The sequence below is a fragment of the Ambystoma mexicanum genome, chromosome 10, assembly GCF_040938575.1.
Source record: "Ambystoma mexicanum isolate Mex_15411 chromosome 10, UKY_AmexF1_1, whole genome shotgun sequence".
Lineage (NCBI taxonomy): Eukaryota > Metazoa > Chordata > Amphibia > Caudata > Ambystomatidae > Ambystoma > Ambystoma mexicanum.
Window position 1 is genome coordinate 784,570,340 of NC_090932.1, and position 22,149 is coordinate 784,592,488.

Below are 22,149 nucleotides of genomic sequence, written 5' to 3' on the forward strand. Positions count from 1 at the left end.
GCCCTTTGTATAAACCTGTTGCATTATATTGCAGTGAAGTATGTGTGCTTCATTTCTGTACAGCAAAAAAAAAGATTTTAAAAAATTGGGGCCGGTTTGGATTCGCATATGTATTTGCCTCAGGATACAGCCGATTAATAGGTTTCCCCCTTGTAGATAATTTGGTGCTTTAAAAACCACATTTATTGAACACTGTTCTAGGTTAGCTCTTAAATAGCTTTGCAGAAAGCATTTTTTGTTTCTAATATTGAAGATGGAATAGGAGAAAATTAAGTCTCCACCGTTGCTGAATTGGAAAGTGTCAAACCAGGAACCAGGAAGACTGGGCTCAAGTTCCCACCTTCCACACTTCATCAATTCTGTGATCTCGAACCAATCACTTTTCACCACTATGCCTTATTTTCCTTAACTAACTTGAGAAAATGCCTCAATCACATAGGTTTATACTCTAGTGTTACTCTATAAATAATTATAATTTTAACAATTTATGATGAGGAGGCAGGATAACAAGTGTGGGTATTATGTTGTGGGGGTGGGTACACAGGGTGCATGTATGGGTTTTGTGATGTGGGCTGCGAAGGCAGGAAGCCAGGTATGGGTCTTTTTCAATTCCAGCTCATGTTTGGCTTTGAGAGCAAACCCAGGCCCCTGGCTCAGCAATGGCTCTGCTCTACCAATGAATTCTCTAGCTTCACTACCTCTTAACATTGTTCTAAAACTAAAGATGGGATGAGAGGAGATATAGTCAGCTGTCAAATTACAAACTGTCAGACATTGAAAACAGTTCTCAAATCCCAGCTCTCCCATTTCACCAATTATATTATCCTGGTGAAATAGGTTTGCTATGTTTGGGCTGTCTGGCTCTCTAAGAAACCATACACATAACTGAAAAGTATGTTTGATGAAAGGATAGTAATGTCAATAATGTCTACTATAAATACTTGAGAAAGAGCAGGGGCAAAGGTTAGTATTGAGTTTACTTGTTCTGGAACTTGGAGCTGCTGCATTGTGGACTTGGGCCATTGCACTATCGGCGAAAAAAGTAAACTTGCCCTCCATGCCAAAGATTGCCACTGCTCCTGTGCCCACCAACAGGAATGGATAAACTATTGTCTGCTACAAATAGAGTGACTCTGTGAATGACTGAAAGGAACATCACTCATTGAGAATTTACAGTGACATTAAACAATTACAATCCAATGCAAAACGTGGGTATGAAGTTTCACTGGTCCAAGGATAACAATACCACATCTACAATACCACATCCCCTGCAACTACTTGCATGTTCTTCCCCCTGATGTTGCATTGTTGTCTGTTGTAACTTGTGTTTGGAAAATAAAATCAGATTCCCCATAAATGACAGCAGTGCGCCGTACAACTCACAATAACATTATGACATAATCGATAATTGTTGGAAGGTATGGTATGGTATATAGGTTTCTTCTGCTCCCATGTGGGGAGGATGGGTGGCACATATTATTCTAAGCAGGCAGACATCACATAGACTATTACTAGTAAGTCATATTTTCCTTAAGGGGCTTGCGGATCTACTTCGATTCACATGCTTTTCATAGATTAGTGACCAGTATTTCCTGTTGGTGATACGTGGAAGGAACATGTGCAGATAAGCATTTTAAAATTGCCTGACCCTCTTACAAATAGGCTTTTGTTTATGCCAACAGAATGTTGCATGAAAGTGTGAACTTAACTCGATGTTGCTGCTTTGTAAATGGCTTCTAACGGGACATTGTCTATGAAGGATAAGCTTGTTCCAGCAACACTTGTGGAATATGCTCTAGGATAAACAGATGTGTGTTGTTTGCTAGAGTATAGCACAATTGTATGCACCCAACAATCGAGCTTGTAATGGTTGCTTTAATTACAGAGTCTCCTTCTCTTCCTGCTGCCATTGGTAGGAAGAACTGATATGTTTTTAAGAGCCCCTTAGTTCTGTCTAGATAGTAAAAGACTGCCTGACAAACGGCAAGCATGTGTAACGACCATGCTCGGTGGGTTTTGAATGAAAGTCAGTAGCTCAATGGATGGATTCACGTGAAATTTAGAGCTAAATTTAGGTGAAAACCTAGAGTGCTTTCTTACGACCACTTCATCTTTGTGAATTGTTAAAAAGGGTTCATACACTGAAAGGGCCTGTACTTTAACAATCCTGCTGAATGATGCGATAGCAATAAGAAAATCAACTTGATATGAAAGCTCCTTCAATGGCACTTCATAGCATGGGGCAGTGTTTAAATTCCACCCTGGTCGGGCGGGGGAAGTCGCTGGAGGATTCTTTTTAATTTTGTGCATAAAGGCTTTACTACTGGTACCTTCCAGAAATATTATCTTTTGTTGGGATATAGTATAGGCTGCTAAATGTTATTAGCATAATTGACCTAAAAACATTTGACCTAAAACATTTGATTGCATTTTTTGACCTTTTTTCAGTCAAATCTAGTCATATATATATATGGGGGCAGGCAAGGGTATAGATTAGGTTGAGGGGAAGTGGGGGAGGATTGCGGGGGATCTCCCCTGCATTTTAGACTGAATAAAGGTCAAATAAATTCGATCAAATGTGATTAGGTCAAATGTTTTAGGTCAAATAGACCCAAATCTGCTAAATGTACCTTAAGCGAATTGTACCCATGGCCTGAGTCTAACGATGCAGATGATAGATCACCTCTTCTGTTGATGACCAGGGCAATTGATTGATGTGTTTCTGGTTACACCAAATTACAAATCTCTCCTACTTGTTGATGTAGCAGTGTCTGGGGTTTGGTTCTCTCACGTCATGCAATATAGCCATACATCTTGTTTGTTGTTTTAGATGTCCAAGCTATGACCTCAGGCTACTAAACTGGTTTCTTGTGGGTTTGGATGTGCTATCTTTTTGTGATTCTGTGTGAACTGGGTTGAGTTTGACTGGTGGACAGAGACAGGTTCAAGAGGTGTCAGTACCACGGCTGTCGAGCCCACATTGGAGCAATAAGAATCGTTTTTATGCTCTTCAGTATATTGTTTGAATTAACCTGCAAATCAATGGTGTTGGGGGTAAAATGCATGCAAATACCCCTGACCAACTCATCTATGGTGCATGGCTTATGGACCGTGGTTATGGGAACCTGGGTGCAAAGTTTGTGGGTTTTTTGCTTTCTTCTGTTGCAAACAGATTGACTAATGCTAGTGCCCATTTTGAAAATATCTGTTTGAGTGGATTAGTGTTGAGTTCCCCACTGTGGTCTGTTACTAACGCTCTGCTCAGGGTATCTGCTACAAAATTGTGTTGCCCTGGAACACGTTGAGCTGGTATGAACATTTGACTCTGGATGCACCATGGTCAAATGTTCGTGCAAGCACTGCAAGTGCTTTTAATATGTGCAACCGTATTTGATGATGTAAAACAGGACTCTTGCGTTGTCTGTATTCATAAGGATGCACTTTCCTTTTAGTTTGCTTTGGAATGAACACAGTGCCATTTTGATTGCTGGTAATTCTAGCCAATCTATGCATCGACTGAGCATTTGACCAGCTTCCCTGGTCTGTAAGGTGTTGGCAATGCGCACTCCAGCCGGTTCCAGATGTGCATTATTATGACCTGTGTTGGCTGTGTTGCAAAGGTCTTTCCCTTACCATATTTTCCATTGCAGACTTTTTTTATGCATCTCTCGCAAAAGACAACTAGGTCACATTGAATCGTTTTTAAGACCACTGTTACCATCAGCCACTGTTGTATTGGCTGCATCTTGAGGGGGAAATTGGGGATGGTTAGGTCAGAATTCAAATTGTGGGTGTTCTGCAGTTTCTTTTAATGGGACCCCTACTCTTTTTGCTTCCTCTTTCTTTTTTAGGTTAATTCCTTTGGTAGCCAGGGAGGCTTCTGCTGAATTCCCCCTGAACTTACGTCCCTTTTTCTATACTTGAGATTTCTGGTATTGGGTCACCCATTAGGTGCCCAGTACCAGGGGTGCTCTGGCACCCCAGATTTGTGATAGGGTGCTTTTATCACCCTACATTGGGTTTAGGGGGTAGGTTGGTGGCAGGTAATATTTCGTTTTGCTTTCACCAGGGGTGCAAGCCGTTTTACCACATTAGTAGCCCAATGTGCCTTGGTGTCTGCTCTGTCATGCAAGAAAATAGTCTCTTATGAGGACAACGTTGGTCTAGGTTTGGAATATGTAGTGTGTACTGTATCAGCTTCCACAGACACATTATAGCTATTGGGGCCATTGCTACAGGGGCAAGCTGCTTAGCATATCACCAGGATAGGAACTATTTGTCTTGTATCAATTGTGCTGGTTAGGCTAGAAGCAATAGTTATCCAGCAGTGGTGACTTAAAGCACAAGATGATGTGAGGCCTGCTTGATTTAGGAAAGTAAAGGACCATTTAAGGGACTCTCAGGGGTCAAGAGGCCTGTTTGGGGACCATGATTTTTAGTAGGGATATATAAGTTCAAGGTATGGAAAGGAGGCTATGAGGTACATTGTAGATAATCAGGTTAGAGAGACGGTTGAAGTGCGGCCAATGATTATGGATTGACCTGTTTGGTGGATGGAAGAAGTTTATTATTGAGCTGTATATTCTTTCATTGTTTAATAAAATGTTACAGAGTGTAACTGAGCCAATAAGGGTACAAACGTGCTCCTAATTGAAGTTCCTCTAAGCCAATCATACATGCGTTTGCTGGTTTTGTACTACCCCCCTACCCAAGGCAGGGACGGAAATGGTTTCTGAAAATGAAAAATTGGACGGTTGTTTTCTTGCTTTTCCACTAGAAATCCTCACATCCCACATCATACACAGCTCCTGGGAGTTCTCTGAAAGGGCATATTTGCATTTGGCCTGGTCAGTTTATTCTGAAGTCCTTACCCCAGGCTGCTTTGTTTGTGCCACTGTCTGTAAAAGCCTTAACAGGTGGTGCTGCTCTGCTTGCTCCAGCCCAGACATCTGGGCCATCAGGTGGGTTAAATGTTCATTGATTGGTTGAGGCCTTTTTTCGTACACGGACGGAAGTACCCGCAGTAGCATGGAGTTACCTGGCAGACAAAGAAAAAAGCTAATTTAGATATCCTGCCACACTCGCTCTTAGTTCAAATCTCTGCCGCGGAGAAATAATAACCTTGATCAAAACAAATAATTGAGTCTCTCTCTCTCTGTCTCTCTCTCTCACACACTCACACCCTTACTCGGCAGCACACGTTATGCAAAATGTGATATACATTAATCAAATCATCACTCTTTGGGCACGTTTCCTGAAGTATATACCTTAATTATGTTTCACAATCAAGCCATCACTGTACCACACAATACATTGACTGGCAATGCCCAGCCATGATAAAAGCAACATGTATGTAATAGCACATATTTTAAAGATTTTACAGCATATGCCTAAATGAACAGCATACATTTTAAATGACTTGGCCATGCAACAATTTGTCACATTTCATTTGATATGTTCCATAAAACCAATGAAATTTTAAATACACAATTGTAGTACAAGTTCATCAGCTAATGTATATTTCTCAACTCGCTGATACACAACGACGTACTCTATTCTGCTCGACTCAATAAGCAACAGGATCCGTGTCTGGTAGTCGTCACATGACCTGAACATGCACTGCACCTCCCTGCTCTCTCCAGTGTGTGGCTGCGAAACAAACGGTACTGCAAATGCATAAGGTTTAGTCATAACCAATATGTCACATTATCTACTGTCCTCCACTGCGTGCACAGAATGCTATCACCAAGATGGCGCCTGGCCTTTGAAGAAAGGATCAGCTTTGTGAGATGGGCTCAAACGTGTGCAAGATGTATACTTTGTATTCATTCTTTGAATGTAAAATGTATTGATCTAAATGTGCATACAATTAAACCGCATGGTTTGATTGAAATGTGCGCTAGTGTTTTTTTTTTTAAAACAGATTGTCCAAGAACAGAAAAAATCAAAAAGATGTCAAAAGGGTTGTAGCCCAGGGGAGCTAGCTACTGTGTATTTCATAAGGCTGGGACCCAAGAAAGGTATGCTTTGTTGATGTAATGTGCTGTCTCGTGGCAGTGTGCACTTACAGATTTCGTGCCTTCTGGCATCTATCAAGGTGTGGGATGTAATTCTAGTCTGGCCTGAAAAAGTTCAAGGAGTCAGGGGGAGTGGCGGGCAGGGCCTGGGCCTTCGCCCACTCCCTGCTCCCTTCCAAAGCCTCCCAATGAACCCTGTGAATAACTGCCATCTGGCAAGGTGTGAAAGCCCTGGCTTTTTTGACTTTTATTAAATAATACAATTATGTGAGTAATTCCATGTCTGAAAGGGAAATCATTTATTATTATTTTGATTTGATTTTGATTCAACAACCCTTCAACATATAAAATGTAGTAAATTCCAAAAGAAAGAAAATAATCTGGTATAACTTCACGGTAAAGGGAACCTTTTATAAGTTTTCAATAACATCAGCAAAAAATACTCACTTCAATTCACTGATTATAAGGTGCAAAATTAGTAAAATAAATGAAAAGAATCTGTTAATCAGATTCCTGCCATAAGCTCCATGCCAAAAGTATAGCATGTACCTGTGCCCTGCTGCATCAGTATATTAATTCACAGCACCTGCTCTACCAGTGGCACAGAGCAGGTTCAGAGGTCACAGGTACCCACTTGACAGCTTCACTGACACCCAAGGCTCTACAGTGCAGGGACTGCATTTAAAATATGGACCCCTGTTTCAAAAACTGCATAACTCTTTAGATCCTGTCCCATGGCACACTAAACTGAAAATAAGCCAGTCACGTGTAGAGTCCCAGTCTGCCCGAGATTAAGCTATGAGAGGAGCTGCTGCGACAGATGGAGAACTTTGCTTTCTGCGTTTTGCATTCTGGCCCTTTAACTCTGAGACTCTCACATTGAGACTCCACCTTAAAAAGTGTACGTGTGAACGGAGCGCCGCATGGAGTCCCGTGGAGAGTCCCAGTCTGCCCCAGATTCTGTTGTGAGAGGAGCTGCTGCGACAGACAGAGAACTTTGCTTTCTGCATTTTGCATTCTGGCCCTTTAACTCTGAGACTCCCACATTGAGACTCCACCTTAAAAAGCGTACGTGTGAACGGAGCGCCGCATGGAGTCCCGTGGAGAGTCCAAGTCTGCCCCAGATTCTGTTGTGAGAGGAGCTGCTGCGACAGACAGAGAACTTTGCTTTCTGCATTTTGCATTCTGGCCCTTTAACTCTGAGACTCCCACATTGAGACTCCACCTTAAAATATGTATGCGTTTGCAGAGCGCCTTGCGGAGTCCCGTGGAGAGTCCCAGACTGCCCCAGATTCTGCTGTGAGAGGAGCTGCTGTGACAGACGGAGAACTTTGCTTTCTGCATTTTGCATCCTGGCCTTTTAACTCTGAGAATCCCACATTCAGACTCCACCTTAAAAGGTGTACGCGTGTGCAGAGCACCGCGCGGAGTCCCATGGAAAGTCCCGGTCTGCCCCAGTCCACTCCAAATCGCAAGGAGCAGCTACCACGGCATGGTGGGTCCATTGACTCGACATCGCACTTTACTTGAACGGCGAGAAAGTGAAATGGACAAAACTCTCACCGTGAATGCTGAGGAAAGCACTGAGCAGATTTTGCCTGATTTTCAACCAAGCCCACTGAAACGATCTTTGTGTGTCCCCGCGCCACTTATGTTAGCAAAAACGTGTGCGTCTGCCAATGGGCTATGGAAAGAGACCATTTTAAAACTTGTAAAAGCATTGAATCATAAAGCTGCTGATCTTCCTTTAGTTACACTCTGTGAACATATTGATGCCCGAATGGACTTTACGAAAGTAAACGCACCAAAAGACACGTGTGTTAATACTGCATCTACCCTACAACAGAGCTAACAAAGTCAACTCGACTACCGTACCTGAACATGTCAATGTCATTGAAATAAACACGGCCTCATTCCAATCGCCGTTTGACCTAACAGACCAAGGATTAATATCAGCAGAAACAACTCATCATAACGCGTTTGTTTTTCCCCCTCCTTTACCAATAGAAGAGGACCTCTTAGAAGCGTTACGAGCACGTGATATACTGAAGCTGGACAAGTGCCGTTCCTAATCTCCCAAGCATTTGAATTGACATCAAAGGAGCCAACAGTGGCTAGAACTGATGAGCTGACGCTGCAAGCTTTGTCTGGGTCTCATTCAGTAAAAAGAAGTAGCTCGCAAATTAGCAGTAACCTATGCATATTCGATGCAGCAAACGAGAAAATCGCAAATGTTGTAATGTCTTGTCCCCATGTTGAAAACCGTGCTACGTCTGCTGGAATGGTCTCAAACTCTGCAGGTCCGAGACATTTGCCGGTGCGGGTTAGTGTGCAGCGATCACAAGACCTATCATCCGCTGACACAACAAAACTCTCAAATTGCATAATGTCACCCTCCAACTTGCAAGGATTAGACTTAGCGGGTCAAGAGGCATGCCTGACTGAGCGCCTGACGGCCAACTATCAATCAATCAAAGACAAATTGATTAATAGTTTTGCAACCCCCTCGGTTAAAAGGACGTCAACACAATCAAAATGTGTCCCCCCTGGAGGTGATTTGCAGAATTTACTCCATCCTGTCTCACAATTACGAACCCAGGTGCAGACAAGTACTCCAAATATGAAAGGACTGTCACCAAATGATATAGTACCACCAAGTATGGAGACAAAATTGTCCGGACTTCGCTGTACTGGTTTGGGGGATAACAGTGACTCCTTGCTGCAAACAAATATAAGCATGCGTCCTACAACTGCACATAGGAAGGAATGGCAAGGTTGTAGACATCTACATGAATCGCAAGCGGATCTCAATAATAAAGCCAATATATCAGTGGCAGCGGGAATCCAAATCCATAACAACGTGCTAGCAGCAACTTCACCAGCACGTATCCCCTTTGTTAAACTATATGAGTCTCTGAATGACTCATTAAAAGAGCAATGTTCACAATTAAGCAACCTAACGGCAAAACTTGAGAATATGGAACAAGTCAATGTTGCCTTACAGAAAAGTTTGGAAAGAGAGGCCGAACTTTCAACACAATGGCACTATCGTCTGGGTGACCTAGCATCAAGAGAACATGCTGATAATGCCACTTTAATGAACGCGGTACTTGAATGTATGAAATGGCTCAGGCATAATGAAAACAAGAAATGCGTTCCTCCTGCAACACAGCTTTTGGGGAACACACAATGTCCAATAACCACTGTTAATAGTTTGGTCTCACAAGCGATTCCAGTGATAGCTTTGAGTGAAATGCCGACAGTTACGGTGCATGAATCATCCTTGGGTCGACCTCCCAAACCTAAAGCACCAACCCAAGGACTAGCAGTCAGTGGGATAACTGTTCTGGCCGTGTCACCACCAAAAACAATCGACATTACTAGTGATACAAATAGGACAATGGACTCTGATGTTCCACCGGCTCTTGATTTATTAAATAAGTTGAATGCTGTGGAGATTGTCCCCAACAAGTCAATGCAACTGACATTTGGAATCTTTACCGGGCCTGAATAGAACCTGAGAGCAAAAGGTACACAACAGAACAAACATTCTTCAAACATCACAGCCAAGCCACGTGATGCTGTCAAAAACGCTCCAAAGAGAAAGCCATCAAATACTAAACCATTTGTTAGAAATCTACCAACTCCCCAAAAACGAGGTCTCTTTGAGCGTAATAAAGAAAAGAAAAAAAAAGACGAGCAAATGCCAACCTAACTAAAGTATTAGATCACAAGGTGCAGCAGAAAAAAAACTAAATTAGAGATTTCAAGAAAATGGGCACGATTAGACTTTGATGCCCATTCAAGTTTTACTCAAGAGGGCTCAATAGATCTATGTGAGCTTCAACTTACTCCATTGAGACAGACAAATCTACGAGCCCAAATAGTCCTTCAACAATGCATAACCGTTCTCTCGTTGGACAAGATGCTATACCGATCACCTGTAATGGGACAAATGAATTGTCTCATGTGGATGACACCTCTAATAAAGAACATAGGAGCTTGTCACAAAGAATCCACGCAATCGTGCCCAACTCAAGCAGCAAGACAGTCATTTCAAGACTCCCAGCAGTTGCAGAGCGAGTGAAAAATAAGCTGAGTCAAAATCTAAACCCAAAAATGACATTGGCACAAATGAAAAATCAATGAGTATCTGAAGCAAGAGCAATTTCAAGGCCCTCTGATGTGAAGTGCTATATGGCATGGAAGATTCGGGTAGAAAATCTCTTCTCAGATGATAAAGACATCAATCTCATCAGAAGGAATGTGTTGCAGCTACTACATAACATTCCATCTCTGCATACAATCACCTCTGATGACATAGTGATTGTAGAATATATATCTGAAGACTCCGCAGACCAAGTATATCTGCATATAAGGTCAAAGGCAGTAGACATAACACTTCTGGCCGCGAAAGATGAGCTACTATCCTACGGCTTTGACTAACAAGTCAAAAGAAGTCAATCTAAATCCCGAGATGACATCCCTTTGCTGCCAAAAGGATCTAAATCGTCAAATGAATTAAGGCGAGAGGCATTAAAGCAACATTTTAATTTGATATTGCCCAGGTTCTTAAATGAAGTACGACAGCGGAAGGGTGACAGTAACACGACAAAAAGTGGAAATCAATCCAGACTCCACATGTAACTAGCACAATCCTGTGGAGAGGAACCGTGTGGGATAATTTCATGGAATACAAGAGGCTTTCACCACTTGTTTCAAGATTTTTCGTTACCATTGACAAACAACTTTGCAATATGCCTGCAATAAACTTGGCTGCGTGAGACCACAGTAAAGGATGGCTATACAATGTTGCTAAATGCAGCAGGAAAAAAGAAGCAGGGTCATCCTTTTTCTGGATTACTAACAAGGGTGAACAATGCCCACAGTTGGAAGGTTATCCAAACCTATAATCCAAACCTCTTTGTACAAGGAACACTGCTGCAAATGCATATATCAGAAAAAGACCAACTGAAATATTTGCTACTGATTAACATCTATTGGAATCCAGCTATGATATCTGCAGCTTGATTTATCAATGCAGTGACATCCATAATCGATCCTTGTTTAACAGTATCTTCAGACCTTACAATAATAATCTGTGGTGATTTAAATTTTTCTTTGTTCGAAAGTTCGAAAGTAAGGTCAACTCCAACTAATGCATTTGCTTCAAGAGGTGATCTCTGTAAACATGGTCTAAAAGTAAGAAATTGTGAGATGATAAATGGGAAAGTAAAAGGTGACATTCCGGCTGGATATACTGGGCAGAGGGATACAAGCTTCAAAATCTTAGATTATATCTGGATCACCTCATCATTATGGCCAAAAATAAATTGCTTGAAAATACATAAAACATCCAATCATTACCTATTAGAGTTAACATTGTTATCGCTAAAGTGTGTAAAAAGCTAAATTACAGCTGCCCGATTGAAATAAACCAAGGCGTAAATAGATTAAGAATAAATGACTGCCAAATAAAAATGCTGAGTAATAGTATAGATGAAAGTTCCATCTCTGCATCTAGAAAAATAAACTATTCGCCATTACTTCAACAATTTTCCTCCAAAAAATCACAGAATAGGGGCATTTCTGAGTCAAAGAAGTAGGTATTTAGTGTGGCGGTGAACCTTGAGAAAAAATGATTAAATAAAGACATAAGGCAGCTGAAAAAAAGCATGGGCAGCAATTTTTCAACAGAAATTATAAAGTGTAAGATGAAATATTGCAATTGGCTGAAATTGTTTAAGTTAATAAGAGAGCAAGAACGTGCTGAACTTATGCTATAATTGATTACCCAACACAGAGCAAGAGATATTTGGAAAATTATTAACAAGGGTTCACTATGCCAGGATGCAAAACTAGCGAACGGAATATCGGCCCCGGTATGGGAAGACCACTTTAAATCGGTCTTCAATGACAAATAGAATCATAAAGAACTGAGAATTCTGGATTTGTCAGAGCCATGGGACGTAAATTAATCAAAAGAAGACATTGCAATAATGATTCAACAACGATAAAATTCACGTGCATGGGCTGTCCAATATCATGTTAAAGGAAAAAAAAAGAGCAATGGGCTGAATTCATCGAGAAGCTCTTTCAACTGATATCGATTTCAAAAGAAATTCCCAAATCTTGGACAACATCAGTGATTGTGCCAATATTTAAGAAGGGCAATAGGGACGATCCTAACAACTATCGCCCTATTGCCCTACTGGACATAATAGGAAAAATCTTTGCTACCTGTCTACAACACAAACTAACTTCATGGGCAACTGCAACCGGTTTGATGGATTGTCGTCAAACAGGCTTCACTAAAGAAGTCAGGACTGAAGTGATTTTATTGATATTAAATTTACTGAAGCTGGATACTTTGAAGTACAACAAAAAACTGTTTATAGCTTTTATCCATATGTGTCAAGCCTTTGACACCATTAATCGTGAGAAACTTTGGAGGAAACTATCATCATGGTCTTGCCAATCTGCTCTACTTCAACCGCTGATGGCGCTGCACAATGCCACTTCCACCGGAGTTCGTATAGACGCAAGTGGCCACCTGACGAATGAAATAAGAACTTCTAAAGGTGTAAAACAGGGCTGTCCCTTAGCAACACTTTTGTTTAAATTGTTAATCTCAGATATCTCAGGAGCACTGAATAATACTCATTGTTTTCCCCCAAAACTAAATGGCCAACAGATTAGTTGGCCTTTTTACGCTGATGACATTGTCCTGTTTGATTTAACTCAAATTGATCTACAACAATGAGTCTCATATTTACAAGCAAACAACCTTGCAATTAATGTTGGGAAATCAAAAATCATAGCAATTGGAACATCTAATCAAAAAAACTATAAAACACTTGGTCGATGGTCAATAGCAGTCGAGACAATTGAATCTGTCTCAGCAATACGATATCTGGGGGATCAAATAAACAAATCTGTTTGCGAATGGGATTGGGTGGCTGTCTTGAAATATCGCATGTCTGTACTCACTATGCAAGGTCAAAAGTTACACTTTGAATATGGTAAATTTACGCTACTTCCGATAAGGACCTTCTATACTCAAAAAGTCGTCCCTGCAATTACATATGGGGCAGAGGCTGGCTGGAAGATCAATTATCGACTCTGGGCTGTATTAGAGGGTCAATTCTGGAGACGAGTATTGCGATTACCTCTTAGTACTTCGATGATTGCAACAAGACATGAACTGGGGCTAGAGTCCCTGTATGGAACCATACAATGGAAATCAATTGCGGCGCTACGCAAAATGCATTTATCGAAAGTTGCTCCAGCATATAAGATATTTGAGTCAACAACCAGGAATCCTCACTCAGGAACTGTGCTGCTCTCGGCAAATAAAATCAGGAAGGTTTTAGAAGCAGCAGATATATTCTGGCAGATGGTTATGGCAACTCCACAACTTGCAAAGAAAAAATTAAGGCAGTGCAATTGGATTCTGAATAATGAAATATGTAGTAACATGCTGTCGTCCCTCAACATGGGACTGTCAAGCAATTTCAAAGACAATTTACCAAGATATCTTGCAAAATTCCCTTCGAGATCACATCGTAATAAGTTTCTGAGGCTTTGCCTCAATGTATACAAAACTAAAGAGTTGTTGTGGAGAAGACGCGATAAAAAGACAAAAGACAACCTATGCAGATTCTGCACAATGTCAACAGAATCTTTAAAACATATGATCGCTGAATGCTCTGAAATATCAATCCGACGCTCGTCCTTTTTGGGAAGATTGCCACCTCTAGTTGACAACATTGAGGAATGGTGGTTCAGGTTGCTGTCAGGTAACAATGTTGCGTTAACCTGTGCAGTGGTAGACCTTTTGGAAAAGATCCTGGAACATGAAGCAGTAACTTGATTGAATTGGATCAAGTGAGAGATATGCCTTCAGTGGAATGGATGTTGAGGCATGGATTAATAGTTACATCAGATACAAGAAGTGCTGGGTGGCGGTTTGGAGGAAATATTATGAATTGATCTTAAAAGACATAGGGAGTCTTTGTTTTGTTTTATTTTGTTTTGTAATTAAAGTTTGTATAAACTAAATGTTACAATAAAAAAAAAATAAGCCACACATACATTTGGGTATGGTGGCCAGAATCTCTCAGATTTATCCCAGTCACATTACATTTATTTTGCACATGTCTCAGCCCTGTGGGCCCAGTTCAGCTGTGAAGGATTATGTGTAACGCTCACCTGGTTCCCACGGGGGCGCTGGTCTAGTCTGGATTGCTGTGGCCTCTTCTAGCGTGATGCGCAGGACCCGGAACACCGATTGGACAGGACCTCCAAATCGTGCTTGCCTGGCCCGTAGGAATATCCTTCTGCAGATGAGAAAGGGGATTAACAGTCTGCAGAATAGTGTGCTAGCTCCCCCCTTCCCCCCTTCGTTCCTCTCTAACTTCCTCCAAACCCCGATTTAAGCTCACCTTATGGTTTGGAAGGATGAACTCTCCATCCTGCTTCTGGTGCAGGGGCGCGCGTTCGTCCAGTTACTTCACTGGTTTTCAGAATGGCGCTGGCAAGATCCACTTGACTTTCCTGAGCGATGCGCCGCAAGTATGAAAGTTCAAAGTTCAAGTGAGGCCCCCTTTATGTTGTCTTTCTAACCTGTGATCTGTCCTTTATTTCAGGTGCAGAATGAAGGCGGTGTTTCGAGGGGTTAAACTGCCGAGGTGAGTAGTGAAGAGGGCGATCCCTCTAGATGTCCTTATCATTCCCGAGAAATGTCTCTTGTCCTTTCCCCATAGGGGCCGGGGTACGGTACCTGCCAACGGGGCGGCGCCAACCCGAAATGTGGAAGAAAAGCCGTTAAGTATTATGGCTGTTAATCAGGCTTTCCTTCTGTGTTCCTTCTGCTCACCTTTTGTTTCTTCCTCTCTCCCCTAGGTGCAGAGATGTGGCGTCCGATGCTGACAGCCGCGATGGAGCCGGGAGATGTCTCGAGGACAGGTGAGTGAAGCGTGGCGCTGCAGCGAGCAACGCGATGCTTTTAAATGGAAGTCTTTCTTCAGGGATGCTGGCGAGAAGATTCCGGGTGCAGGTAAGAAGTTTGAAATAGTCCTTGGTTTTCACCTTTCTCTTCTCTTCCTTCCTTGCAGGTCTTCCAGGTTCGAGGCGGGCGTGGCTGGAGTCCAGGAGCAGGAGCAGACACGGTGAGCGTTAAGCTGCAGGAAGCAGAACAACGCGAAGCATGAGCTGCTGTCTGGGCGTGGCTTAAATAGCCTCCAAAGAAGTCCCAGGTATGTATCCTTCCCCAACTAGGTATGTATCCTTCCCTGGCCACGCCCGAGTGAAAAAATAGTCCCTATGAAAAAATAGTCCCTTTCAGGTCTCAGGGAGGCCTGAAGCGTGCAGCATGGTCTGCATCAGGTAAGTGCACAAAACACCTCTCTTTATGAGCCTGGCGCCTATGGCGCCAGGACTGATGTCCAACATGAGCCTGGTGCCAAAGGCACCAGGACTGAGTCCAAAGAGCCCCTATAAGGGGCCGCTGGGCTTTTACCCGAGGGCATGATGCCTGCTTCCGGCCGGGGGTGCTGGGCCTGGCCTGGTGCTCCGGGGGCAGGCATCATGACAGCACTCCCCCCCAAGGCCCCTCCCAAGGTCGTTCCTTCTGGAGGTTTCGGTTTGTTTGGGAAATTCCGATGGAACCTTTTTACCAGCCGAGGTGCATGTACGTGATCACTGGGTTCCCAAGAACTTTCCTGAGGCCTGTACCCTTTCCAATCAATTAGATAGAAAAGTTTTGATTTTGAGATCTTAGAATCCAAAATGTTCTTCACCTCGAATTCAGGCTCCCCATCTATCTGAATTGGTTCTGGTGGCTTTGTTAATCTGGTTCCTGGGTGCACTGGTTTCAAAAGTGACACATGAAAAACGGGGTGAATCCGCATGTTAGCTGGTAGATCGAGCTTGACTGCCACTGGGTTAATTATAGCTTTGATCGAGTAAGGGCCTAAATACCTTGGATTAAAAGTTCGAGGCCCCTTGAGTGATAGGTGTTTGGTAGCCAACCATACTTGATCCCCTATTTGGTATGGAGGCGCCTCTCTTCGATGCAGATCCGCATTCTTTTTGTATTTCCCTTTCGCATGTTGCAAATGTGCAGTTGCATCCTTGAAGGCTTGAGTAATCGTAGAATGCAAATGGTCCACTGCGGGCATTTCAAGGCTCAGAGGTGAGTCCAAGTCTGAAGTACGAGGGTGATGTCCATATAGGGTATAAAAGGGGCTCTGACCAGTTCCAGAGTGTATCGAGTTATTGTATGCATATTCAGCCACCCATAAAATGACCTACCAATTACCCTCCGATTGGTGCAACATACATCGTAGATATTGTTCAAGGGTCTGGTTCGTTCTCTCCGTCTGACCATCGGTCTGTGGGTGGTGGCTGGTCGAGAGTCTTACGTCGATTTGTGCCAGTTGACAGCACTTTTTCCAAAAATGACAAATAAACTGGCTTCCCCGATCGAAGACTAGTATGGGCGGGAATCCATGCAAACGGATGATATTTTCGAGGAATTCCTTGGCAAGAACAAAGGCTAAAGGTAATCCTTTCAACGGAATAAAGTGGGCCATTTTGGAAAATAAATCCACCACGACCAGAATAGTATTGTAACCATTACAAGAGGGCAGGTCCGTGATAAAATCTAGTGACAGGGTGTGCCAAGGTGCTGGTGGAATTTCTAAGGGCTGAAGAAGACCGGCGGGTCTTGTCTTTTGACCTTTGTTTTGGGCACAAACTCCACAGGACATCACGAAAGATTTAATATCCTTTCGCCAGCAAGGCCACCAGAATTGTCGTTTAACCTTTTCCTCTGTTTTGGCAATGCCAGGATGTCCTTCCATCAGGGTATCATGATGACGGGAAATAACCAGTTCTTGCAATTCCTTTTCTGGCAAAAATAAGCGTCCTTGGAAGTAAGGTAAGCCATCCTTGACTGAAAAGTTAGACCCCCTTTTGATCCAATCCTGCAAGGCTGAATAGTCCAGGAATTGTTTCACTCGTGCTTGAATGTCTTCAAGGGTTTGTAAAGTGGTTATCCCCAAAATTCTTTGTTTGGGAATTATCGACACAGGTTCTGAGTTTGTGTCTATTTCTTCCATTCCAATTCGGGATAGAGCGTCCGCCTTACCATTCTTATAGCCGGGGCGGTAGGTGATTACAAAATCGAACTCAGCAAAGAACAAAGCCCATCGGAGCTGTCGAGACGATTGAGCCTTGGCAGTTTTTAAATATTGTAAATTTCGGTGATCAGTGATCACGGTGATGGTATGCCGGGCGCCGAGGAGATAATGCCGCCAAGCCTTAAAGGCGGACTTAATGGCTAATAGTTCCTTATCGGTGATCGCATAATTTATCTCCGGCGGCGAGAACTTTCTGGACCAAAATGCTACGGGGTGCAGTTGGTTGGTTTCAGGGTCTCTCTGAGACAGGACAGCTCCCATGGCTAAGCTGGACGCATCGGTTTCGACTATATATGGGAGATTGGGACGCGGGTGCTTCAAAATAGGTGCGGACGTGAACTTAGCTTTCAACTCCTGAAAGGCCTGTTTGGCTTCCTCGGTCCATTCAAAACGTTTATTTTTTCGCAAGAGTGCAGTGATGGGTTGCACCACACGTGAAAACTCCGGGATAAACCTGCGATAAAAGTTGGCAAAACCAAGCATGCTTTGGACACCTTTCACCGAACTAGGTGATGGCCATTTGAGGATGGCATCCACTTTCCGTGAATCCATTCGGACCCCTTTAGGTGTCAGGATGAATCCGAGAAACTCAACCTCGGTAGTATGGAAAACACATTTTTCCAGCTTGGCAAACAGTTTGTGCTGGCGCAGTTTCTCTAGGATGGCCCTGACATGCTTTCTGTGATCAGATTCCGAAGAGGAGTACACAAAAATGTCATCGATATACACGACAACACAGACATCGATGAGTTCCCGAAGGACATCGTTCATGAAGAATTGGAAGGCTTCAGGCGCGTTGCACAACCCGAAAGGCATCACCTGGTATTCGAATAGTCCATATTTTACACGGAAGGCCGTTTTCCATTCGTCGCCTTCTTTTACTCGTACCAGATGATAAGCCCCCCGGAGATCTAACTTGGTGTATACGCAAGCGTCCTTCACCTGGTCAAGGAGTTCAGGGATCAGAGGCAGAGGGTAACGATTTTTAACAGTTATCTGGTTCAATGCGGGGTAATCGATACAAGTTCTAAGGTTGCCTTCTTTTTTAGGCACGAAGAACAAAGCTGAGGATGCCGGGGACTTTGACGGGCGAATGAAACCATTGGCGAGGTATTGATCTAAATATTGTCTCAAATGCAGATTCTCTGGTTCAGTAAGGGCGTAAATCCTGCTACAAGGGGGTTGTGCACCGGGCACCAGATCGATTTGGCAATTGTACGATCTGTGGGGAGGTAACGTGTTGGCCTGTTCCTTTTGGAAGACGTCCTGAAAGTCTTGGTACTCTGGAGATAGTTGCACGGGGACAGAGGTTACTGATGCTAGATTAATCTTTGGATTTTCTGGGTAGCAGGTTTGTGCACAATCCGGGAAGGTTATTCTCTTCGCTCGCCAATCAATTCGAGGATTATGTGTCTCTAACCAAGGGATTCCGAGAATAAGCTGAAACTGTGGAGCCTTGATTACATTAAACACAACTGCCTCCCGATGGCCATCCGGACCTACAAGTGTCACCTCAGCTGTGGAATGTGTTACCGATCCAGAGGCAATTTCGGTTCCATCTACTGTGGTGATGACATCTTTGTTGGTTTTGGGATGCAGAGGGAGGTTTATCCTAGAGACCAATTCTCGATCCACATAGTTTCCTATAGCCCCGCTATCGATGAATGCCTTTATAGCATGCAACCGTTTAGGCTGTTCCGGATCTACGAGGACCATTGGCACAATGAAATGCGAGGTCTGAGAGTTAGTTTTCAAGCTCGGCAAGCGGACCCCTACGCTTGCCGGGCGTGGTCGTTTCCCGATACAGAGTTTCCATGGATTTTATCAGCGGCTCCTACCACCTTCTTGGGCGGCTTAACCAGGCAATCTCGTAGAAAGTGTCCAGAGGACCCACAATAAAGGCATAATTGCATCTGTCGTCTTCTTTCCCGTTCTTTTTGAGTTAGGGGTCCTTTAACCCCTCCGATTTGCATAGGCTCCGAGCCATCAGCCCCCTTGGGGTTAGCGTGGGTCTTGGCCAACACCCGGGTTTCAAACTTGGACCGATCTGCTTTTCTGTTTTGCAGCCTGTGATCCAATTGGACCACTAAGTCTATATATTTAGTGCATTCTTGGGGTGGATTTACAACTTGTGCCAGGACATCTTTAAGTTCTCCGCGTAGACCTCGATAGAATAACGTGATTTGTTTATCCTCTGGCCAACCAGTTTCCACAATTAGTCTATTGAAGGTTGCAATGTAGGATAGAAGGTCTTGATTGCCCTGTCGCAGAGATAGAAGTTTGTCATCCAGAGCCTGTCCCTGGGAGTGTCGAGCAAATAACCTTTCCATGCTTGTTTGAAATCCTTGAAAATCACAAAGAATCGGGTCATCTTGAGTTACCAGTGGGACTGACCAATCGGCAGCACAGCCGCTGAGATATGACAACACAAAGGCTACCTTGGTCTGATCATTAGGGAAGGCCCCAGGTCTGCATAGGAAGTGCAAACGACACTGATTCATGAATACGGCGAATCGTTTGGGGTCCCCAGCAAAGCGTTCAGGTGGGGCCAGCGGCATGTTTCCAGGTAGATTAATCTGCACCGGGTTACTGGAAACCACAGGACCGGGGTTCCCCCCGGAACCGGGTAAAGGAGTTTGTCCAGCTTGACCTTGCAAAAGCTGTCTAGCCAGGTCATCAGCTCTATCCTTTATTATAATCACTTCCCTCCTGAGAGCACTAGTCTCTTGACGAGCGGCGTGTACTTCGGCCCGTAATTCCCCCAGTAATTGGGCCAACTGGTCAGTTTCGGAAGTTTCCATAGCGCCTGGGTGGGAATTTGTAGGAAGGCTTCGCATTCTGTAACGCTCACCTGGTTCCTACGGGGGCGCTGGTCTAGTCTGGATTGCTGTGGCCTCTTCAAGCGTGATGCGCAGGACCCAGAACACCGATTGGACAGGACCTCCAAATCGTGCTTGCCTGGCCCGTAGGAATATCCTTCTGCAGATGAGAAAGGGGATTAACAGTCTGCAGAATAGTGTGCTAGCTCCCCCCTTCCCCCCTTCGTTCCTCTCTAACTTCCTCCAAACCCCGATTTAAGCTCACCTTATGGTTTGGAAGGATGAACTCTCCATCCTGCTTCTGGTGCAGGGGCGCGCGTTCGTCCAGTTACTTCACTGGTTTTCAGAATGGCGCTGGCAAGATCCACTTGACTTTCCTGAGCGATGCGCCGCAAGTATGAAAGTTCAAAGTTCAAGTGAGGCCCCCTTTATGTTGTCTTTCTAACCTGTGATCTGTCCTTTATTTCAGGTGCAGAATGAAGGCGGTGTTTCGAGGGGTTAAACTGCCGGGGTGGGTAGTGAAGAGGGCGATCCCTCTAGATGTCCTTATCATTCCCGAGAAATGTCTCTTGTCCTTTCCCCATAGGGGCCGGGGTACGGTACCTGCCAACGGGGCGGCGCCAACCCGAAATGTGGAAGAAAAGCCGTTAAGTATTATGGCTGTTAATCAGGCTTTCCTTCTGTGTTCCTTCTGCTCACCTTTTGTTTCTTCCTCTCTCCCCTAGGTGCAGAGATGTGGCGTCCGATGCTGACAGCCGCGATGGAGCCGGGAGATGTCTCGAGGACAGGTGAGTGAAGCGTGGCGCTGCAGCGAGCAACGCGATGCTTTTAAATGGAAGTCTTTCTTCAGGGATGCTGGCGAGAAGATTCCGGGTGCAGGTAAGAAGTTTGAAATAGTCCTTGGTTTTCACCTTTCTCTTCTCTTCCTTCCTTGCAGGTCTTCCAGGTTCGAGGCGGGCGTGGCTGGAGTCCAGGAGCAGGAGCAGACACGGTGAGCGTTAAGCTGCAGGAAGCAGAACAACGCGAAGCATGAGCTGCTGTCTGGGCGTGGCTTAAATAGCCTCCAAAGAAGTCCAAGGTATGTATCCTTCCCCAACTAGGTATGTATCCTTCCCTGGCCACGCCCGAGTGAAAAAATAGTCCCTATGAAAAAATAGTCCCTTTCAGGTCTCAGGGAGGCCTGAAGCGTGCAGCATGGTCTGCATCAGGTAAGTGCACAAAACACCTCTCTTTATGAGCCTGGCGCCTATGGCGCCAGGACTGATGTCCAACATGAGCCTGGTGCCAAAGGCACCAGGACTGAGTCCAAAGAGCCCCTATAAGGGGCCGCTGGGCTTTTACCCGAGGGCATGATGCCTGCTTCCGGGGGTGCTGGGCCTGGCCTGGTGCTCCGGGGGCAGGCATCATGACAGCACTCCCCCCCAAGGCCCCTCCCAAGGTCGTTCCTTCTGGAGGTTTCGGTTTGTTTGGGAAATTCCGATGGAACCTTTTTACCAGCCGAGGTGCATGTACGTGATCACTGGGTTCCCAAGAACTTTCCTGAGGCCTGTACCCTTTCCAATCAATTAGATAGAAAAGTTTTGATTTTGAGATCTTAGAATCCAAAATGTTCTTCACCTCGAATTCAGGCTCCCCATCTATCTGAATTGGTTCTGGTGGCTTTGTTAATCTGGTTCCTGGGTGCACTGGTTTCAAAAGTGACACATGAAAAACGGGGTGAATCCGCATGTTAGCTGGTAGATCGAGCTTGACTGCCACTGGGTTAATTATAGCTTTGATCGAGTAAGGGCCTAAATACCTTGGATTAAAAGTTCGAGGCCCCTTGAGTGATAGGTGTTTGGTAGCCAACCATACTTGATCCCCTATTTGGTATGGAGGCGCCTCTCTTCGATGCAGATCCGCATTCTTTTTGTATTTCCCTTTCGCATGTTGCAAATGTGCAGTTGCATCCTTGAAGGCTTGAGTAATCGTAGAATGCAAATGGTCCACTGCGGGCATTTCAAGGCTCAGAGGTGAGTCCAAGTCTGAAGTACGAGGGTGATGTCCATATAGGGTATAAAAGGGGCTCTGACCAGTTCCAGAGTGTATCGAGTTATTGTATGCATATTC

General features: G+C 44.2%; 1 protein-coding gene across 5 annotated transcripts in view; it reads right to left on the reverse strand.

Moving 5' to 3' along the window:
* The window catches only part of VEPH1 (ventricular zone expressed PH domain containing 1), a 2,478,904-nt gene that overhangs the window by 2,044,728 nt on the left and 412,027 nt on the right, over positions 1-22,149 (reverse strand). For all 5 annotated transcript variants that reach the window (XM_069618443.1, XM_069618442.1, XM_069618440.1 and 2 more), the window contains one exon: positions 4,872-5,038. In XM_069618443.1, the coding sequence (XP_069474544.1) occupies positions 4,872-5,038 (167 nt within the window). The remainder of the gene's footprint in view (positions 1-4,871; positions 5,039-22,149) is intronic.